This window comes from Pteropus vampyrus, unplaced genomic scaffold (assembly GCF_000151845.1).
Source record: "Pteropus vampyrus isolate Shadow unplaced genomic scaffold, Pvam_2.0 Scaffold167, whole genome shotgun sequence".
Classification (NCBI taxonomy): Eukaryota; Metazoa; Chordata; class Mammalia; order Chiroptera; family Pteropodidae; genus Pteropus; species Pteropus vampyrus.
Window position 1 is genome coordinate 3,019,204 of NW_011888948.1, and position 21,813 is coordinate 3,041,016.

The 21,813-nt window shown below is 41.5% G+C and overlaps 1 protein-coding gene across 8 annotated transcripts in view; it reads right to left on the bottom strand.

Moving 5' to 3' along the window:
* The window catches only part of ATP7B (ATPase copper transporting beta), an 80,162-nt gene that overhangs the window by 42,481 nt on the left and 15,868 nt on the right, over positions 1-21,813 (bottom strand). For 2 of the 8 annotated variants that reach the window (XM_023536712.1, XM_023536711.1), the window contains exons 1-2: positions 17,168-17,433; positions 1,497-2,727 (exon numbers count right to left, since the gene is read on the bottom strand). In XM_023536712.1, coding sequence (XP_023392480.1) covers positions 1,497-2,727; positions 17,168-17,404 — 1,468 coding nt within the window. In that variant the 5' untranslated portion in view covers positions 17,405-17,433. Of the gene's footprint in view, positions 1-1,496; positions 2,728-17,167; positions 17,442-21,813 lie in introns of those variants that run through there. The other 6 variants (XM_023536713.1, XM_023536714.1, XM_023536710.1 and 3 more) reach the window with 5 other exon arrangements.

A 21,813-nucleotide genomic window follows, 5' to 3' on the forward strand; every position in this document is an offset into this window, starting at 1 on the left:
CTGGCTCTCACCACTCAAATCTGCATTTCCAGCCCCATTCCCCCTCAGAATTCAGGACTCAAACCCAGCCAACCTCCAGCATCTACCTCAGCTGGGGCTCATCCCAGGCTCTCCCCCTACTCCCCGGCCCGCCCCCATCATACACACCTTTAACTGGACACCAAGCTTGGTGGATCTGACCCTCCTGAGTGTCTTTCAAATGCATCTCTTGCTCTCCAGCCCACAGCATTTCTCACTCAGCCTACTACGTGGACTCACTGCCTCAATCCACACTGCACCCTGACACTGACTGGTCTCTTAAAATATAATCTGACCTGTGTTTCTTCTGATCAAAATACACTGGTGATTCCCCTTGCCTTCACAACAAAGTCCAGACTCAGCTTGACATGCAGACCCCATTCGACATGGCCCAGCCACCGTCCCACCTGCCTCATCACCCTCTCTAAGCCCCCAACACTAAGGCCACTCTGCTCTCTGCAGCTTCCCCAGCACACTGTGCTGCCTTTCAGGCCTTCAGGGCACTGCCCAGGCTGCTTCCTGGGCCTCCTACGTCCTGGTCACTCCCCACACACCTCTCCCCAGTCCACTGCCCTTCACCAGTTCACTCCCAGTCACCCTCCCAGAGAAGCCTTTCCTAAGTCCCCGAGCTTGGCTCAGGTGCTCCTCGCCTGGGCTCACATGGGCTTGTCTCGCAGCACTGGTTTCCTCCTCCTCAGTCCTCGTCTCTCTACAACACAAGCTCTCAGGAGAGATGCTGTGGCGCTCAGCAGCCTACGACTGACAGTCCTGGTGCACGGTAGAAATGATGCTGCATTAGCTGGGCTCCCATGTAAGGGAAGGGAAAGAAAATCGCAGGTGAACAGTCGATGACAGGAGGAGAAGCATGGATGGTGACTAGCCTGGACACTGTCTGGTGAGGTGACATCAAGGTATGTGGACACTTTGTTTTGTGAAGCCTGTCACCTCCACCTCCCTTCTCATGATCATCGGGGTGGCGGGGTGGGGGGGGGCGGGGGGGCAAAGGAAATCATCATTAAATCCTTTACTTAATTCCCACTTTCAAGAGTATGGGTTCTGGGCAGTGAGACTAAGGTTCCGCTGTTTTATGATTTTATTTCATTTAGCAGAGAAATCTTCAGAGAAAGTGATGATGGTTCCTTTGGACAGAGAAGGGCCTGATGTTCCTAGGACACTCTTTTAAAACACACACACACTCACACAGAATCAGAGTTCTCTTTAGAAAGAAGCCAAGAATCCAAGGACCTTAGCAATTCAGTCCCAGCTACATGAAAGGCAAAATCTAAACAGTTAGAAATTCTATTTCCTCTACCTGACAAACATAACACATGGGGGAAAGTTGCAGAATCCTGTTACCAAGGTCAACAAGTGAGGCAGCAGGTGTGGCTCACCTGCCCAAGCACGCAGGTACTATGCCGTAAGACACTAAGAGAAAGGAGACAACTCCAGGGAGCTCATCGAACGTATCAACAACATACCAGAAACGACCGAAGCCTCAAATCCCATATCTTCTAGAGCAGCTTGGAGTTCTTCTGGGTTAATTATAGAGGGATCATAGAGAATCGTTCCAGTCCCTTCGGCCAGAGAGACTGATATTCGCTGCACTCCTTCCCTTTGGGAGATCAGGCCTTCGATGGACTGGACACAGGATGCACAGGTCACGCCAGCAATGGCAAGCACCACGGTACAGCAGGCGCCTTGCCCCTGGGTCTCCTGGGCAGGGGTGGGGGAGTGACATGTGGAAGACCTGTTATCTGTCCCACTTCCTTCTGCCCTGTCAGGAAGGGAAACTTTAAAATTCCCTGGTGGAAGAGCCTCAATGGCCCTCTGCAGAGCCCCTGGGGAGACACGAGAAAGGTCATACTGAACTTGGGCGGTTCTCTCCTCCAAGGACACTTGAATATTTTGAACCCCTGAAAGTTGGCCGATATTTTCTTCAATATTCCGAACACAAGACTTGCAGTGCATCCCATCTACTCTCAGTTGCAGGGTGACCACATGGCTCTCTTGGTGCATCACAGTCTGAGAGTTATTGGCATTCTGGTTAGCACAAGTTGAAGGTGTCTTTGGGTTGGTGCCCTGTAACCGCCCAATATCTATCGGTCCCAGGCTGACAGGAGCCACTTTGTTCTTGATAACAGCTTCAAACCCCATGTCGTTTACATGGTCCCTGAGGTCTTGGGGTTGAATAAGATACGGCTGATAAGTGATGACTGCCTCTTGGTTGCTGAGGGAGACTCTGACTCTCACCACTCCTTGCAGTTTCCTAATCTTGCCTTCTATGGAGCTGACGCAAGACTGGCAGGTCATGCCCTCCACTCGGAGTTTGACCACGGCCTCCGGGACAGGTGAGGACCTTGAAGGCCAGGAGGCAGCCTTTCCTTCTGTGATGCTGGCTTCGAAGCCCATGTCCTCAATTTGATAGCACACCTGTGGCAGGCTCAGGACCGACGGCACGTATCTCACAGTTGCGCTGCCTTGTTCCAGGGAAACCTTGATGCTCACGATGCCTTTCAGACTTGAAAGCCTGCCCTCGATGGACCTCACACATGACTGGCACGTCATGCCCAAAATGCTGATGGTGCCAGTGGTCGCCTGTGAAGGACACGCGCCATCCAGACCACCTTCGTAGCCAACGTTGTCGAAGGCGAAACTCTGCTTCATTGCTGGCTCCCATCCACGAGCAGGCAAAGAAAGTTTAGATAGGATCTAAAAAAAAAAAAAGGAAAGAATTTTTTTATTCTTAAAACTCAATTTTTTCTAAGATATACCAGCTTATCTGGAACTGAGGAAATGGACGACAATGCCGCTGGTGTCAAAACATGCTAAGAGTATAAAATGCAGAGAAAGGAAGCGATAAGGACACGACAGTTGACCCTTGAACAACTCGAGGGTTAAGGACACCGACTCCTACACAGCCGAAAATCTGTGTAGATCTTTAACGCCATAAAAACTTAACTACACTCAGCCCTCCACATCCACAGATTCCCAACCTCGGATCTAAACAGCTGACCCTTGAACAACATGAGTTTGAACCAGGCAGGCTCACTTGCCCGTGTCGTTCGAGGGTCAACTGTATTTATCAAATGAAAGGGTTCAGGTGGGTTCCTTCCAGCTCTGACATTCTGTGATTCTGAACCTACACGTCACCTTGCCCACCTTAGTGAAATGTTTTTCTTACCTAGGAGACGTAGAGGTCTCTGTAGGAAACGAGGAGAGCATGACACAGTTTATAAGCACAGAACAAGTATAGCAGGCCTATGACAGAGGCACAGCAGCCCACGAGTGTCCCGAGAGAGCCTCTCCCACCACTGGCTGATATCTGAATCTCCTCCCCACCCCCCAAACTTGGTCCTTTCAGCTCAAACTTTAGGGGTCCTGCTGTAATGCAAATACAAAGATTAGGTAAAACCTTAATTCTGTATCTCTTTTTAGGGGTGTCCATCTCAATCTCTTAGGTTAACTATCCTTAACAACCATAGGGCACATGTTCCAAATGTAGGCCTCCCAGGCCCCACGGGGTCAGACGACAGGCCTGTGAAAAAAGGTATGGAGGTAAGCTCCCTAAGCCAGCAGACATGACCTGGGCCACGAGGGCAAGAAAGGGAAAAGCTGGAAGAACAGGAAGCTAAGTTTAACAAGGAACTGCTCAGTTTTGCCTCTGCTGAGTGTCACTGTCTTCCTGAGTGTTCAGGACAGCTACAGTCGTTACATAAAATTACAAGTGTGTCACCAAATTAAATGAACCCATTTTCTTAATGAACCACAGTAAAAGTGTAATTTCCTGATTTCTTCTCACAATGATGTGGCCTCAGCCATTCTATAAACATGACACAATTTTCTTTTCATAGGGTCCCAACCTTAGCACTCCCTTAATTAGATATAGTTTTTATAATGGGACCATAACATGTTTTAGAAATTTAGGAATAAGCCTTTACATATGGTACATGATAAAAAAGCATGTCACTCACTATGCCTAAACAATCCTAATTTACCTTCAGATGAATCTAAATTACATGGATTGACCTTCATATCCCCATGCATAAAATGCTTACCTTTCCAACTCTGGCTTTTGAGTAGCTTAACAAGATGAAAGTTTAAATAACTTTTAAAACAGACCAGAAATATTTAGTTGTATATCCACAAAGGAAATCATAAACTAGTCTGAGGTTAATAATGATAAAGATTTTTAAAAATATGCACTATAGCATTTCCTGAGATAGTATAGAAAAAAGGGAATAATTAAGTAATTTATGGGATAGCTATTCAAAAGAGTTTGATGAATTCAATAAATAAACTGAAATTATCTATGGTATGAAATGTAATATATAAGAAAGATATGGCATAACAATATTAATGGACCACAGGTTAGCCACCTCACAAATCTATCTGGAAAAACATAAATGTGTAACCTCTACACCAAAAGGCTTTTTAGATAGATTTAGGAAAGAGATACAAAAAGCAAAATAATAAAAATACTAGAAGAAAACATAGGACAATATCTATTATGATCAAGGACTGAGAAAAGACTAAATATGACAAAATGAAAATAAGAAAATCCAGCAGTTATAAAAGACAGCTATCAAAATTAATCATAATTAAGAAAAAGTTGCTCAAATCAAGGCAAATAAATAAGAAACTGAGGAGAAAAAAAGATTTGCTTCACATTAAGCAAACTAAGAGCTAATTTCTTTAATATATAAAAAGCTCCTTTGAAGAAGAAAAAGGCCAACAATCCAACAGAAAAAAAAAAAACGGAGTTCATCAAAAAGAAAATGCAAATGGCTTTTCGATATGGGGAAAAAAATATTAAAGGAGAAATGTAATAACATTCCAATTGCACTGTGACTCAATTTTCACCATTCAGATTGGCATCCATCAACTAGATCCCCAGAGCTGGTGGGAATATCACTTCTCTGGAGGGCAACTTGGCAATACCTATTAAAATTACAAATTCATGTACTCTTTGACCCAGCAACTCTATATCTAAGAACTTAGCCAATAATGTATATGTTCGTGTGCAAAAGGAAGCAAGCATGCAATAAAGGACTGGAAACAACATAAATATACAACAATAAAAGGATAATTAAATAAATTATTGCACAGCCATACAATGGAATACTATCCAGTTCTTAAAAAAGAATGAGGCAACTCTGTAAATACTGAAATAAAGTGATATCTAATATATCATTCAGTGGAAAAAGCAAGACTCAAAATATAGTGTTTCAGTTATCTGTTGCTATATGACAAACCATATAATTTAGTAGCTAATGCTCACAGTTTTTCAATTTGGACAGGTCTTGGCAGGGAAAGCTCCTCTCTGCCCCACATAGCATCATCTGGAATGGCCTGAATGGGGCTGGAGGTTCCACTTCCATGAAAGCTCATTTATCACATGGCTGGCAAGTTGACAAGGCTGGAAGCTATTGGCAGGGACCCCAGATCTCTCCCATATAGCTTCTCCATGGGCTAGGTTGGGTACCTCACAATGGGTAGTTTCTGTGTTCTAAGAGGAAGTATCACAACAGTGAGCATTCCCAGAGCATTGGTCCCAATGTGCAAGTACTTTATCAAGCCTGTCCCTGCATCACACTTACTAGCTAGTTCACCATTGGCCAAAGCCAGTCACATGGACAAGCTCAGTCAATACAAGAGGGAATCATATAAAGACTTAAATACAGGAAAGTGTTCATTGGGAAAGCCACCAAAAGGGGCAGCTGAAAGGATCAGGTGGCCGGGGTACAGGAGTAAAAAGGAAGAGTTACTTTTCACTGTACAACTTATCATACAATATATGTGTTACTGAATTCTAAAAAATAAATAATTTTTAAAATAAAAATAAAATAACACAAGCATAAAAGAGATCCACAGCAGTGATTTGATTGTAATTGGTATTAATTCAATATGTAACTGAAGAAGATGAAGGAAAAACTAAGGCTATCCAAGGACATCCACTTCAATACAGTATCTTAGGAAGCAGAAATTGCCTCCTTATTATGACATAACTCTCAATCGCACAGTCTATTGGAAAAATAAATCTCTAATGATGCACTACCCAACTTATTGTTCTTGGTCCTAAGTCTAGCTACAACTCACCAATCCACAAACCACAATGCTGGGTCTTAATCCCTGGATTACTGATTCTATGCTCCTGCCAAAAGGTTTGCAGAAGTGTTGGAAGCTATTTGTTTGCAGAAAACAATACTCAGAGGCCCTCCTTCCAGACAGGCAGGTTTCTAAGGACAAGCAGTTATGGAGGACAAAGCTTTGCAAATAACACCAGAGTACCTGCTGGTTTACAAGCAATCTCATAACAGCTGCCACGTGTTTGGATAGTTTTTAAGTGTACACATATGAGGTGTGTACGTGTGCGTGCACGTACACGTGCATTTTTAATTCCATTCTTCAATTAAGACAATCTTTGGTGGGAAAAAAAACCTCTCATCTAATGAGGTCAGATAAACAAGTTTGGTTTTAAGGACTCATCAAGCGATCACGGACACTGGAGAGTGGGCCTAGGTGTGTCAAAGGAAAACCTTGCGGAAGGCCTAGTGTTGTCTAAACCCCACTAATTTATATACTCCTTGAGGACAAACATCTGGGACTTCTCCAGCAGGCCCAACACCATGCTGGGGAAGAACTTTTGCTAGCTTTTGGATTTTTAATAACCTATTCGTAAGACAGGAATCAGGATTAGAAAGAAGGGACTAGAAACACAAGCGGAGGAGGGGATTTCACATGGGGGAATCCAAAATGAATTTCAATGTTTTGCCACCTCTCTAGGCACCCAGGTCACATGGAATTTGCTGAAAGTGCCAAGATTTTAATAATAATAATAAAAAAAGACAGGTAATAGACTATAAACTGTTGACTTACCAAGATGGAACCAGGAAAGGAAAATGAAACCTTCAGATAGATCAACCTGGTATGAAGATACCGGAAATGGGGTGGCATATTTTGATAAAGGTTTCAAAGACAGACTGAATTGAAAAGCCCAAAAATGGCATGCCTTGTAGAAAATGACTGATCACAAATCAAAGAACACTACTACCACGTGTACAATGTAAGGACCACTAGCCACTTCCATTACACCCGGAACAAGATACCTTCTCTTCGAGATTTCTTTCATTTTGGTGTGTAACACCAAACAAGATATCTTCTCTTAAACAAGATACCCTCTCTTCGAGATTTCTTTCATTTTGGTGTGTAACAAACACCCTTAACAACTTATAAGCCAAAAACGTTATGCATGTATACAACCCTTCCAGTATATAACCTCCACCCCATACAACTCTATACTCCTGAACTGTTCACCAAATTCAAAATACAAAAAAGTCCTGATATTTTCATATGTACACGAACCAGCAATAGCAAGATGTTAATGATTCTCAGTGTTATTTTATGAGGATAGTATTTCATATCCCTAATACTCAGGATAATTCTATGTGTAGGTATTATCACCATTTTACTGTTGAAACAGACTCAGAATTTTATCAAGGCCACAAGTCAATTTAAATAACAGAACTGGGATTTAAATCCAGCTCAAAAGTCTAACAGGCTCTATTTTTTTTAAAAACAACTTTTAAGGTTACTTTTTCTTTTTAGCTATGTTAATTATGGGAAGAGACTGCAACACAGAAAAGCAAAATGAAGGAAACGCAAAAAATAGTGACGTAGCGTATTACAGAGTGAAAGCACTAGGGAGGCAAGGGTGCAGCCAGGACCATTGAGCCTGGCTGCCTGAATCCGAGACTTGCCTTCATCCTTTAGTATCCGTCACCTCTAGCTGTCTGTGGCACTTCAGAAAAACTACAGCAGAATATCGGCACTTGCTTTGCTTTCTTCAACACGCCTAATTCCAAATATACTCAAGGCAACCACACTTAAGAGAGGAGGCAGGGCACAAGCAGAGGTGGCAATGGTTCAGGCACCTTGTACATCCTCCCAAATATATTGTGATTGAGTCACTGCCTGGCTCTATCCTTATCTGAGAATTCTCAGGATGTCAGAGATTCACAGGGGAGGGAGGGTCAGAAGAGACCTTGAAAAGATCCCACCCAAACCACACCAGGGAAAATGGGTGTTTCTAAAACCCCAATGAGGAAGAATCAACGTCTCACGTTAAACCCATAGGTATTGTACATATGTGTACAGATGTAAACAGACTTACAGGAGTAGACACTTATGTATTAATATGTAAAATTGAGGTTATCTAGGGGTGAGTTATAAAATTCTGATTTTTTTTATTATCTGTATATATTTTCCAATTTAAAAAAATTTTTTTAAAAGTATTACTTTCATACCAGAAAACAAATGTGGTTTTTCAGTTTATCTAAGGAAGAAAATATTTTGTTAAACCATACTAACATAAGCAACAACAATGATGAACTGATGATATACTTGGCTTTATACGCTAAAGAACCTTTTCACATATGTTTGTTTAAATACATCTTTCCTACTTGTGAATTTTTTCAGAGTATTTCTGATAGTCTTGGGTATAAATTCCAGCCTTGTCTGAGCGAATTTGAGCCTCAGTTTTCTTACGTATAAAATGGGGTAATAATAAGGTGCTACCTACAGCTTTGCAGGGAGGCCTGAAAGCTAAAGGGACTTACAAGTCTAACATCAAGATATCACCTCACACCCGTCAGAATGTCCATCATTAATAAATCAATAAACAACAAGTGTTGGAGAGAATGTGGAGAAATGGGAACCCTCCTGCACTGTTGATGGGATTGCAAATTGGTGCAGTCACTATGGAAAAACAGTATGGAAGTTCCTCAAAAAATTAATAATAGAACTACCATATGACCTAGCAATTCTACTTCTGGATATTTATCTGAAGAAATTCAAAACACTAATTCAAAAAGATATATACACCTCTATGTTCATTTAAGCATTATTTACAAGAGCCAAGATATGGAAGCAACCTAGGTGCCCACAAATAAACTGGATAAAGAAATTGTGGTACATATATACAATGGACTATTACTCAGCCATAAAAAAAGAATAAAATCTTACCACGTGTGACAACATGGATAGATCTGGAAGGTATTAAGCTAAGTGAAATAAGTAAGAGAAAGACAAATACCATATGATCTCACATATGGAAATCTAAAGAACAAAATAAACAAACAAAACAGAAACAGACTCACAGATGCAGAGAACAAGCTGATGGCTGCCAGATGGGAGAGAGTTTGGGAGCAGGTGAAAAACGTGAGGAATTAAGAAGTACAAATTGATAGTTACAAAATAGTCATGGGAATATGAAGTAAAGCACAGGGTCCTTAGTCAATAATATGGTGATAACTGTCTATAGTGCCAGATGGGCGTAAGATTTATTGGGGGGATCATTTCATAAGTTATATAAATGCCTAACTACTGTGCTGTACACTTGAAACTAATATAAAATAATAGTGAATGTCAACTGTAATTAAAAAATCAAAAGGAGGGGTGAGGGGAAATAAAAAGTTTCAAACTACCAGGTATAAAACAAATAAGTCATGGGGATGTAGTGTGAAGTGTGTGGAAAACGGTCAACAGTACTGTGACGGCGTTGTACGGTGTCAGCTGGTTGCTGGACTTATCACGGTGATCACTTCTTTACGTGTATAAATGTTGAAAAACTATGGTGTACACCTGAAACTAATGCAATGTTGTATGTTAGCTATATTTTAATAAAAATTTTTATTTTTTAAATATAACATCATAAATGTTTGCAAATGAATGAACGACTACGAAGACAAACATGACCTCATCTGATCTTCAAAAACGGCCCAGTGAGGTAGGCAGGGATCTTATTTTCCACCATTTTACTGATGAGGAAAACTAACCATTAAAACTAGAGTATAAATTCCCCCAACCCTCACTTTACCTCCTTCAAACTATCCTTTAACATTGTTTCACAAAGGTCCAAAAAAGAGTTTCTAATGATAATTATTTAAATTTTATCTACTAAAATAACAAACTAACCAAAACTCAGGCATTAATTCAAACATTAATGAGGGCGGACTAGGTGCCTGGGCTGTGTGTGCAGCAACCTGATCTCTTCCCTCCAGGACTGCCCCCAGCCCTGGTGCTGACTGTGCACTTTCTGAAAAATTCCACACCAATGACCATTTATGGCCTATTTCCTTCTCTTGACCACAGCAAGAAAAAATATTTACCCATACTGAAAAACTGGATGCAGTAAACCCATTATTTGCCCAGGAGAAAAAGTGAATAAAATTAATAACAAAATTAACAAACCTCAATACATACATATGTTGTTTTCTACATAAAATAAAAATAAAATTTAGAAATTCACAGACTATAAGACTTCTCCAAGAAGCACTTCACAATGTTGCTTCAGAAAACCCATTCCCAATCTCATTCCTCACAGTTTTATCAACAGTTTTAGAGAATTCTGTTGCTTTTAACATATATGTATTATAACAGTTTTAGAGAATTCTGTTGCTTTTAACATATATGTATCATAACAACAGTTTTAGAGAATTCTGTTGCTTTTAACATATATGTATTATAACAATTATTCCGTCAGACTTTTATCAATCAACAGCATTTTTTTCTGCTTCAGAATCTTCTCTGATAACACTATATTTCAAGGCTCTCCAAACAAAGAAATTTTAAATAACAAGCTTGTCACTATCAAGCAACTTGGAATATATTTTTTATATATCTGAATGAAATAGTTTAAGTAAGAACCATAAGGTCATAATTCCTTTATGTCATTTCCCAGAAATGATTAAGATCATGATTGAAAAGACTTTACCTTAGATACGTGCAATATTACCACTGGTTAAAAGAAAAGTCACACAAACAAGACTAAGTTAATTCAGGTACGTTTATTATATGACAGAAGCCAATAAACTTGGGATCATTTTTGTTATTTATTATTATTACTGATAAATTGATTATGGTTGTCAGGATCAATGAAATAATGCAGTTAGTATTTTATCACACAAAAATCTATACCATTGTGGCTAATGAAAGTAGTGGTTTCTGCCTAGGATTACAGGTATGACCGGCTATACATAAAACAAATGTTATTCCTTTGAAAGACTTAGGTATAAACCTAATGTTTATAATTTATGCTATTATATAATACATAAGAAGTTGCTACTTAAATTAATCCTCAGAAAAAGAAATGTAAGTGGTTGATAAACCTTTTTAAAATAATAATAAAATATGATCAATTAATATTTGACAAGGGAGCCAAGAATACTTAGTGAAGAAAAGACAGTCTCTTCAATAAATAGTACTAGGGAAACTGGATATTCACATGTAAAAGAATGAAACTAGACCCCAATCTTGCAACACTCACAAAAATTAATTCTACTGATTTAAAGACTTAAATGTAAGGTTGGAAACTATAAAACCATAGAAGGAAAAACATAGGACAAAAGCTCCCTTACATGGATCTTGGCAATGATTTTTTTGTAGATGTGACACCTAAAGCACAATCAACAAAATAAAAAATAAACAAGTGGACTACATCACACTGAAAAGCTTCTGCACAGCTAAAGAAACAATCAACAAAATGAAGACAACTTACAAATGGGAAAATATTTACAAACCGTAAATCTGATAAAGGGTTAATATCTAAAATATATAAAAATTTCAAACAACTCAATAGCAAGAAAAAAGGTAAATAATCAATTAAAAAATGGGCAGAGGAATTGAATAGACATTCTACCAAAGACATACAAATGGCCAACAGGTACATGTTAAAGATGCTCAACACCACTGATTATCAAGGAAATGCAAATCGAAACCTCAATGAGATTTCATCTTATACCTATCTGTTAGAATGGCTATTATCAAAAAGACAAGAGATAACATGAACGCTAGTGAGGATGTGGAGAAAAGGGAAGCCCTGTGCACTACTGATGGGATTGTAAATTAGCACAGCCACTATGCAGAACGGCATGGAGTTTCCTCAGAAAACTGAAAATAGGACTACGGTATGACCCGGCACTCCCAATTCTGGGTATTTATCTGAAGTAAATGAAAACTCTATGTTGAACAGATAGTTGCACCTCCGTGTTCATTACAGCATTATTTACAATAGCTGAAACCTGGAAACAACCTGTGTTGTTTCCATCAATGGATGAATGGATAAAGAAAATGTGTTACACACACACACACACACACACACACACACACATTCTTCAGCCACTTGTAACAACACAGATGGACCTTGAGAGCATTATGCTAAGTGAAATTAGTTGGAAAGAGAAAGACAAATATCATATAAGCTCACTTATATGTGGAATCTAAAACAAAAGAAGAAAGAAAAAACTAAACTCGTAGAAAAAGAGATGAGATTTGTAGTTACCAGAGGCAGAGGGTACAGGGAGGGGGAAGTGGATGAAGGTGGTCAAAAGGTACAAACTTCCAGTTATAAGATAAATAAGTGCTAGGGATGTGATGGACAATATGGTGACTGTAGTTAACACTATTACATGGTATATAGGAAAGTTGTTAAAAGAATAAATCCTAAGAGTCTTCATCACTAGGGAAAAAAACATTTTTTTTCTCTTTTTATCTATAAGATAATGGATGTTCACCAAACTTACTATGGTAGTCATTTCACAATATATGTAAGTCAAATCGTTATGCTGTCAATTGTCTCAGTAATACTGGCAGGCAGGGCGGCAGGGGGATGGGGAGTGAGAAGGAAAAATAATAAAATACAAATGTAAGATATCACTTTTCACCCAATAGGTTGGCAAAATTTTAAAGTCTGATGATACATTAAGCAAAAGTGTAGAGAAAAATAATTCGCAACCACTGTAGAAAAATAAATTTATATGATCTTTTTGGAGAGCAATTAAGCAGTACCTATCAAAACATTAAATGCCCATTGCCTTTGTCCCAGTAATTCCACTTCTGGGAATTTCATCATATATAAAATTACATGAGAATATTCATTGTCACCTTTGGATAGTGCAGACCTGGGAACTATATAAATATTCTTCAATAGAGAACTGGCTATGTAAAGTATACACCCAATTTTATGTAGTGGTTTAAAACAAATGTGAATTTTATGTAGTGGTTTAAAACAAAGGTGAATTTTATGTAGTGGTTTAAAACAAAGGTGAATTTTATGTAGTGATTTAAAACAAATGTGAATTTTACGTAGTGATTTAAAACAAATCTGAATTACCCGCATTGGCCCAGAAAGACATCCATAACAGATTAAAGGGGAAAAAAGGTGCAGAACTGACTGAGTATACGGTATACTACATTTGTCTAGAGGGGAAACAAATCCTTACTTCTATATTCTGTTGTTGATGTTTATATCCAGCAGGTACTAATTTTAGAGAAAACTAAATTAAAGAAATACAATGATGAGTTCTCTAGAAAGGCAAAAAATATTATAGTGCTGCTGCTGCTGCTGATTCCATGACAATAGGTAGTGACTTCTTTAAGAGACTAGATTATCCCACTATGTCTAATTTTTTCCCTTTATTTTAGCAGGGATATATCTGTACCAAGTAGATCATCTTGATTTCATCTGGGTAAAAATAAAATCCTACCTAACAACCCTTCACCCAACATACAATTCTGTATCTTGCTTTCTAAAATGGTTAAGTCTGAAACCTAAGAATATAAACCCACTTCTCGTTTATTTGTTCACTCATTCAACAGCTTGATTACTGTGGACTAATAACACTGTAAAAAATACCGACTATAAAGACAAATGAAACAGCCACCAAGGCTGGCCAAAGCAGTCAGTAGAGCCACGATGAAGTCTTGGACAGCTGTTTCTGGGAGAAAAGGAGAATTCTACACTCTTCAACTGCAACAAGTGCCAAGTAACGTCTACCCCTTCCACTACCCCAAAGGGGGTTTCTGAGATGCAAGAGCCCATTCCTTTTCAGTCCATTGTCCTGGGTCTGAGAGGAGACCATGGCGCAGGGAGCAACCCGGAGATCTGAGGAAGTCCGGGCCAGAACACCCAGTCCAGGCACTGAGGCCCCTACATTCTAGTCTTTGGTTAGCCTGTGCATAGACACAGTGAATGAAGACTTTTAGGACTTTACAAAATGGACTCCATTGGGAGCCATGACAGTAATATCAACTGGCAAACAACCAAGTCACATGATGGGAACACCCTTAGGGTGTGATCTGAAGGTCCAAAACCAAAGAAGCCCAAAATGACAGAAACATCACAGCCATGTCACAGCCACAATGGTGGAAAAGAGCCACACAGCTGCCAGGACTGATAACTGAAGAACTCTGCCCACTGAGGGCTATATAAGCCAAGCACTAAGCCTGACCAGAACACACTGTGAAGGTAATGCTACAGCTGAAGACACAGACTTCCTGCCCATTGTGCCACTGGCTTGGAGGGACTAAGGATGTCCAGGCCGCCAGTTCCACAGCCCACTTCAAGACTCCAAGAACGCAGAGGGCTTTCACGCTATCGCTCTGTCACATAAGCCTCTGTACTCCCCCTTCTCTGCATGTTGTGTGTTTGCCTGCATGAGTATCTGCTTGGTTTATCTAAGAAGGTTCTACTCAATAAACCTAGCATTGTGGAAAGACACAAACATGCCCAAGGTGTTACTCCGATAGCTGCCTTCCTTGCTTGCAACAGATAGCTCCTCTGGGGGAGCGGGTAATGGTCTAGGAGCCTCACCAGGCTTAGCCCAACCTGCTGAGCCTGCTAATATACAGGGGCAGGGAGGGATGCCCTCTCCAGACTTCATGTTTTTACCAGTTATGCCTTAAAACAGTGGTCTCAAACCTTTTTGGCACCAAGGACTGGTGCTCCTATGAGACTCTAATGCCTGATGATCTGAGGTGGAGCTGAGGTGGTGATGCTAGCGCTGGGGAGCGGCTGCAAATATAGATGAAGCTTCACTTTGCTCGCTCGCCTGTGGCTCACCTCCCATACACAACATGTGGCCCAGTTCCTAACAGGCCACAAATCGGTACCAGTCCACAGACCAGGGATTGGGGACCCCTACCTTAAAAGACATTTTCCCCCCTCTGCCCGTCAAAAACACAGAAGAAACTTACAACTTGCTCAACACCATGATCTCAAACTAAATTGTACTGTATAAACAACGTAAAATATAAGTACATAAAACTATTAACCACAATCACAATTTTGAAATGTTTTATTCATAGCAGCTACTCACATCTTTTATAAACGATGCATCACCACCTGCAAGCTAACTTTACATTCACGATAAATTAGCAACTCTCCAATATTCAGATATTTTCAAAACTCTATCTCACCCAGTATATTAAATAATAGTTCCATGTCCCAATGGAAAAGCAAAGGGCTTGTCCTCAGACAGACCTAGGATTAAATCCTTCCCACAAATTAACCTCTCCATCTCAGCTTTCTGTCTGTTAAAGGGGGATGGTGATTAAATGAAGTGACATAGAAGTTCTCTTCTACATACCAAGTATAAATAAGTTAGCTTTCAAATAGATCCAAAGTTTGATTTATTACAGACTTTGAGTCAATATACTGTTAACAGTGAACAAGTACTCAACAGTTACTTTTATCATCATAAACCGGCCATTACAAATTTCCTCCATTTCAGAATAATTAACTTAAATTCTTTCTAAAAATAATCCTAAATTTAAAAGTGAGACTACAAGTAAAACTGCTGATATAGAGTTGTGTATATAACTGTCCACAAAATATTAAGTAAAAATATGAAGTAAAAAAATATTAAGTAAAAAAAAAAAAAGACCTGATCCTATATTTGTAAAAATAATACATATATGTACACATACACAAAACTCACATATACCTACACACATTCCATTCACGATAAATTAGCAACTCTCCTCACAATAAATTACAACATACTGGTAGAAGGAAAATGGCTGGGGCATTCATTTGGTGGCTTTAATTTTTTCTTTATACTTTTCTATATTCCCCTTGCCTCATCTCAAATTTGTTTTGTATAATGAGCATGTGTTATTCTTATAACAGAGCTTTAGACAGATTAATTGGCTGACATAGTTCTACTAGACATTCATAGAGCACCAAACACCTCTCCAAGGTGGGAATTCTACTGAAAGTCACGATTTTGGCTACACCATTCTCTGTATATACAATACTCTACAAAGTGCTGTCACAATCCGATGAGGCAGGACTTATTCCACTTGGCAATGAGGAATCTGAAGGTCAAGGAGTCCAAGACTCATCTGCCATGACCCACAGCCTGGCAATGGCAGAGAACACAACCACGGGTGCCCCAGCCTCCACCCCAGCCAGCTCCCGACCACTCGCCTGGTCATGTGAGATTAGTGCTGGCCATTAAAAATCATTCAAACACCTCAACCTTAGGCTGGGTTTTGTAAATAAAAGTTTGAACAGTTTAAAGAAGTCCTCTCAAGCATTTTTCAAAAACATATTTACTATTTTGCTATCTTAGATACTCAGCTAAAAATGTAAAAGCTAACTGTGAACTTCATAAATGTACAATCATAAATCTCTTTCAACATACATATCTCTTGTACAGTACATCTCAAAAATCTCTTCACAAAATTTCTTCAGTTTTGGGGACTTTTAAAACAAATAACTAACACTAAAAGAAACAAAAATATCTCCTAAAAGGGCAAAGAACTTATAAAAACTTTCCTTTGTATCTAACTAGTATTATTTTCTCCAGTTACTTATCTCAATGAAAAAGATGCCCTACAGACCACCAGTCCCACCCAGAATTTCCACTGAAAAGCATCATTTTCACAAAATGTTACATTGCCTTATTTTTGAACTTTACCAGACTTCTGTGTTAACAAACTTTCATATGTTTAAGAAGAGCAGCTTCATTTTATAGCAACATTTTCAAAATATGTGGAATAAGGTACAGATTTTTTAAAAAAGAGGAGAAAGATCCTTTTTTGTCTAATTTGCATTTAAAAAAATTTCTCTCTACAAAGGCTTATAAAATAACCTGAAAATAAGAAGCAATAAACCCAACATTATCCACCATGGACTTAATCTCTGGAGAAGTCACCTTAACTCCCGGCTCAGTGCTATATTCATACTGTTACTTCCCACCCCAGACCTGTACCCCTGACCCCTCCTATATAAGGCAAAGGAGAAACCTCCATCTAGAAACCAGACCCAAACCCCCTCTTGGCTTTTTAGCCCTTCTGCAATTGCACTGACCTGATTGGAACTGATTTCCCGTGTTCCATTCAAAACCTTCTGGGAAAATTCTCCCTCCTCTAATGGAAGAGAGCCTTCCTCCTCCAAAGGCGCTGGTCTGGTGGAGTCACTGGCCCCAGGGCTCCTCCTGAAGGACCATCGCTTGTAGACAGACAGCAGGGTCACCCGTGAGTCACCCAGAGTCGCCAGGAAGGACTGCTTAGGGCTCGCGGGCATCTCACCCCCAGCTTTCTCCATTGCTGTGTCTACAGTCACACCTTCACCCCCACTAAAGCAGTTCACCTTTGCTAGACTAGGTCACCTTAGAAAAAATGCTTTAAGTGTCCTCTTAACTAGCAGCGAGCAGGGAAGGCTCCTTCTGTGCTCAGTACTGCAGGCTGCCCCCTGCTCCTGAGCCAGCCCAGGAGAGGCTGTGGCCGAACTTGCGAGTCCTCAGTCTGGCAGCAGCTCTGGGAGCTCAGAGTGCACACCGCTGTATACATATTTGCTCTTGTTTATCTACACCTTTCCAACCAATTGGCACCCTCTCACTCATCACACTGCATTCAGCACTGGGAATCTTTGCACACAGCCCGCACAAGCCCTCACTCAGGGCTGCCAGGACACCTGGAGGCAAGTACCAGAGCCAAGCGAATCATTTCCCAAAGCTGAGCAAGGTTTCCTTTTGGCCACGTGCACTCCCAGAAACCCAGCCTAGAGGCAAGGGAGAAACGCCACTTTTTATTACCAAACTTCAGGCACTTTCCTGAAATAACTTCAGCTGCCTCTTCAATAGTTCCAATGCTAGCGATGTGCAGAGCACTAGCGGGGAGAAGGATTTCCTAGACAACATGACTTGCATTTTCAAAAAGGTGCAAGAAAGCACCATGTTTCCTGCAGCTTTGTTTTCCTTTGATCCAACAGCTTGATCAGTAAGAACTGACTGCAGAAACTCACTGGATAACAAGGCTTATCCGTGTTTTATATGTGGTATAACAGCCATGAACTAACAACACACCATTCAGGCTTCTCGGGCTACTCACTGTTCCACAGGAGGATTAAGAGTGCACGCAAGACAGCACGGTAATCCCAGCAGCCTCTTGCTCTGTAAGCAGCACTGCCTCCCTTCCCACCCCCACCCCCTCACAGACAAGGGGAAGGAGGTGCCTTCGTCCCCCATGGGAGGAACAACTCAACTAGCCACTAATCCTGGCAACACCTCCTGAGACAAGTTTGCGTGGAGCGTCCATACTACAGACAGAATCGAGAGGGTTAGTAAGATAGTCACTCTGTGTGTCCTTCTGCATTACCCAACACCCACCCCCAACAAGGTGCCACTGCAGGCGCATGTGTGTTACAGAGGCGTGCACCCAGTGAGGCGCATCCCCTTCTGCTCAAGGCACTGAGGACTCTGACTCCTTAGGGGGTATCTACAATGACCCTTTCTCCCCATTGAAACTGCCATCGCTGCCCCCAAGAACTCCTGACCATGAAATCTGTTCTCTCTGAGGGAAGGCAGCCTCATCACCGGTCCATTCACCACAGGCCCTTGGAGATTCTTCGCTATTCTTCTACTGTGTGGGGATGTGACCATATTTGCTCCCACTTCTGAAATACCCTCAGGGCAGCCAACTCCAGAATGTGTCCAGGCTGGCTTCCTACCTTCCATGTGCTGGGTCAGAAAAGAGCCTGCCTCCACTTCCAAGAAACGCCATTCAAATCATTGACCCAGAAAGAGAGGTTTGGCGCCAAGGGCTTGGGCTCCAACTCTACACGGCAGCCAGCAGAGACAAGCCTGGTGTAGCTGTGATTTCTTTCTCATTGTTAACTCTCACTGCTCACCCATGGCCTTGCTATTTCTTGATAGGATCTGTCAGGATCCATGGATGGATGCCTGCTGACCGTCTCACATTTCCTTGAGTGGGTTTTCCAGATACCTGAGGCTTATCTCTTTAAGCACCAGACTTTTTTTAAAACTTTGCCATTTGGGGTGGCAATCCTCCGCAAAGGTATCATTTATCTTCCTGCTGCCTTTAAAAATATGAGTTACTATCCATATTTCAACTTTTCCTTGGCAATATGAGATCAATATAAATAGAAATGCTTCTCCTGTGCCATAGCTATGCATGGTTAATAAGGAAAGTGCGTTGCACCATAAGTTCCAAGTGCTTTTGAGTAGACTATCCTGTTAGCACTGTGAACTATGGAAAATGTAAATACTTTACTATAAAATACTTTACTTCTCCTACATGGTCACTCAGACTCAGAACACAATCAGGAATCAGAGGCTGGAGCCAGGTTATAAATGAAGTTTAGACTTTGTCCTATGGACAGTGGAGAATCATCAGGAATTTTTAAGCAGAGGACTTACCTGACTATATTTGTGATTTAGAAATACAGCTTGGGCAGGCAAGACCATGGAGACTCAGAGGAAGGGGAATTATAGTGTTATAGAAGCAAAGAACAGTCATAGTAGAGTGGAATTAAACAAATGAGGTGGTCCTCCAGGCGCAGCGATCAAGTGAACACAGTAGGTGAAGCAAAGAGAGGACTTGAGGATGACAGTGCCATTTCCAGTTCGGCAGAGATGAGGAGGAATGGGCAGGGCAGGCGCAGGGAGCACATCTAGGGTGGAAACGGGATTCTCCTCTGTTCTAGAATCCTGGGAAACAGCCAGGGCGGAAGCCACTTTCCCAGGCTAGAGAATCGAGTCCAAGCTCCTCCTAATGTCACCTTCCCCTTTCCTCACACCTGACCCCTAGGTTTCTGCCCCTCCCTATCTAATCCTCCTTATCCTTTAAATCCTGCTTCTCCTCGGAGGCTCCTCCATCCCAGTGCTTCCTTCTCTGGATTCCACTATCACTAAGGTCAAGGCCGTGGGCTGGCAGCCTTCACTGATACTGGAGGACAAGTCTTCTCCCTCCACGGCAGCTGCACTCCGCTCAGGCCGTACTAGCGCTGACGCCTAGCATGCAGTCCACATCATGAAACCTGGCAAGCTCCTGGAAGAAAAGGTTCTTACTTCTTATCGGCCAACAAACCTAACAGGTGAACAAACATCAGACGTTAAATAAATACTTGCTCAGCTAAACTACAGAGAGAAGAGAATGTGCTTTCTACCCAGAATTTCAAGGTGCTTTTTGTCCCCCTTATCACCATGCAAGGGCAAACTCCATTAGTCTCACATATTCCTCTAAATTATTCCACTAAATTACTTTGCCTCCCACATGTGCAAATTTTATCAGCCATTTCCAAAATAAAATTCATCTCGTTTATCTCCTATCCACCTTCCCAGTCTCTTTATAAAAATAAAAATCCCTTTGGTGTCTAAACAACCCTGTTGCCACCTGAGAAGCTGGGGCCCAAAGCAGATGGGCAGCTCATGTTTCCATGAGCCTCCAGGACAAAGGACCCTGTTTGGAGGAGGGACAACTAGTTCAAATATTTCAACACTCAACAAAGATCACCTGCTCAGGGCAGCTCGAGGTGCACACTGGGTGGGGCTTATCAGAAGAAAACATTGGGCCAGTGCTCCCAGCACGGGCAGAGGAGCCAGGGTCCTGTGACAGGGCAGGACGACAGAACCTGACACTAAGCTGCATGCTGGGAAATAGTGGCCCACAAGGTTCCCATAGAGAACGTGAGCAGTGTGAACAGCCCATCCTTTGCAACAGCACAGAATATTAATAAATGAATGTAATTTACAGCTTGAGAGCCAAATATTTAAGTGCTATGAACAAAGGAAGATACAAGAGACACTTTCTGCCCACAGTAGCTTATTTGTAAGTTAGGAGAGAAGAACAGTAGAGGACAGTATTAAAATATGAAAAAAATTGTTCAAACATTAGGTGCCAGTGTGAGGAAGCGGGTACTGCAGGCCCGAGTCACCCTGGAAGACTAGCCAGGGGAAGGGCCAGTGGGCCTAGAGGTCTCCCGGCTGCTCTTCACACCCCCAGGAACCGGTGACCTTCCAAATGAAACAGTGAGCTCTGCATGACTTTACATTAGCATATTAACAGGAGACAGACATACACTTGGGCCAGCTCACTGGAGGGAGTGCTCTTAAATAAAATTGCACTTGGCTGAACAACCTAGAGTAAAAAAATTACAATGACTCTAAATTACCAAGAGATTGAAGAGGGCCACACAGAGAAACGCTGAGATCATTAAACGTAAAAGCCAATGTTTTGATTCCACAGTTAAGTACACACCCCTTCGACCTTCTCATCTGGTGCTCATCTGGCACAACTTCAACACTGGTTACCTCCATGCCCCAAAAGACTCCACATCTGTTTCCCTGTAGCTGAGCAAGGATGAGACAAAACTTGCCCAGGCTGGCTGGCCATGCTGATTCATGACCACTAACCTAGAGAGGGCCGTGGTGCCACTAGCAGTCCAACTACCTCTGCCGAGTCCTCTTCACTCTCCTGGACAACCATCCCATGATCCCACACTTCGCCACTCCTCAGACCTCCACTCTGCCTCCCTCTCCCTCAATCTGCCTGACAAGCCTACTCCCTGCTGCACTGAAATAACAGAAGCAATCAGAAAAGAACTTGCAAACACCTCAATCACCACCTCCAATAGTACCTTCCCCCCTACTGCCCAGGGAGTTGTCCTTGCCCCAAGGTCAGGTCCTTGCCCCAACGTCGGCCTCCACATACTTA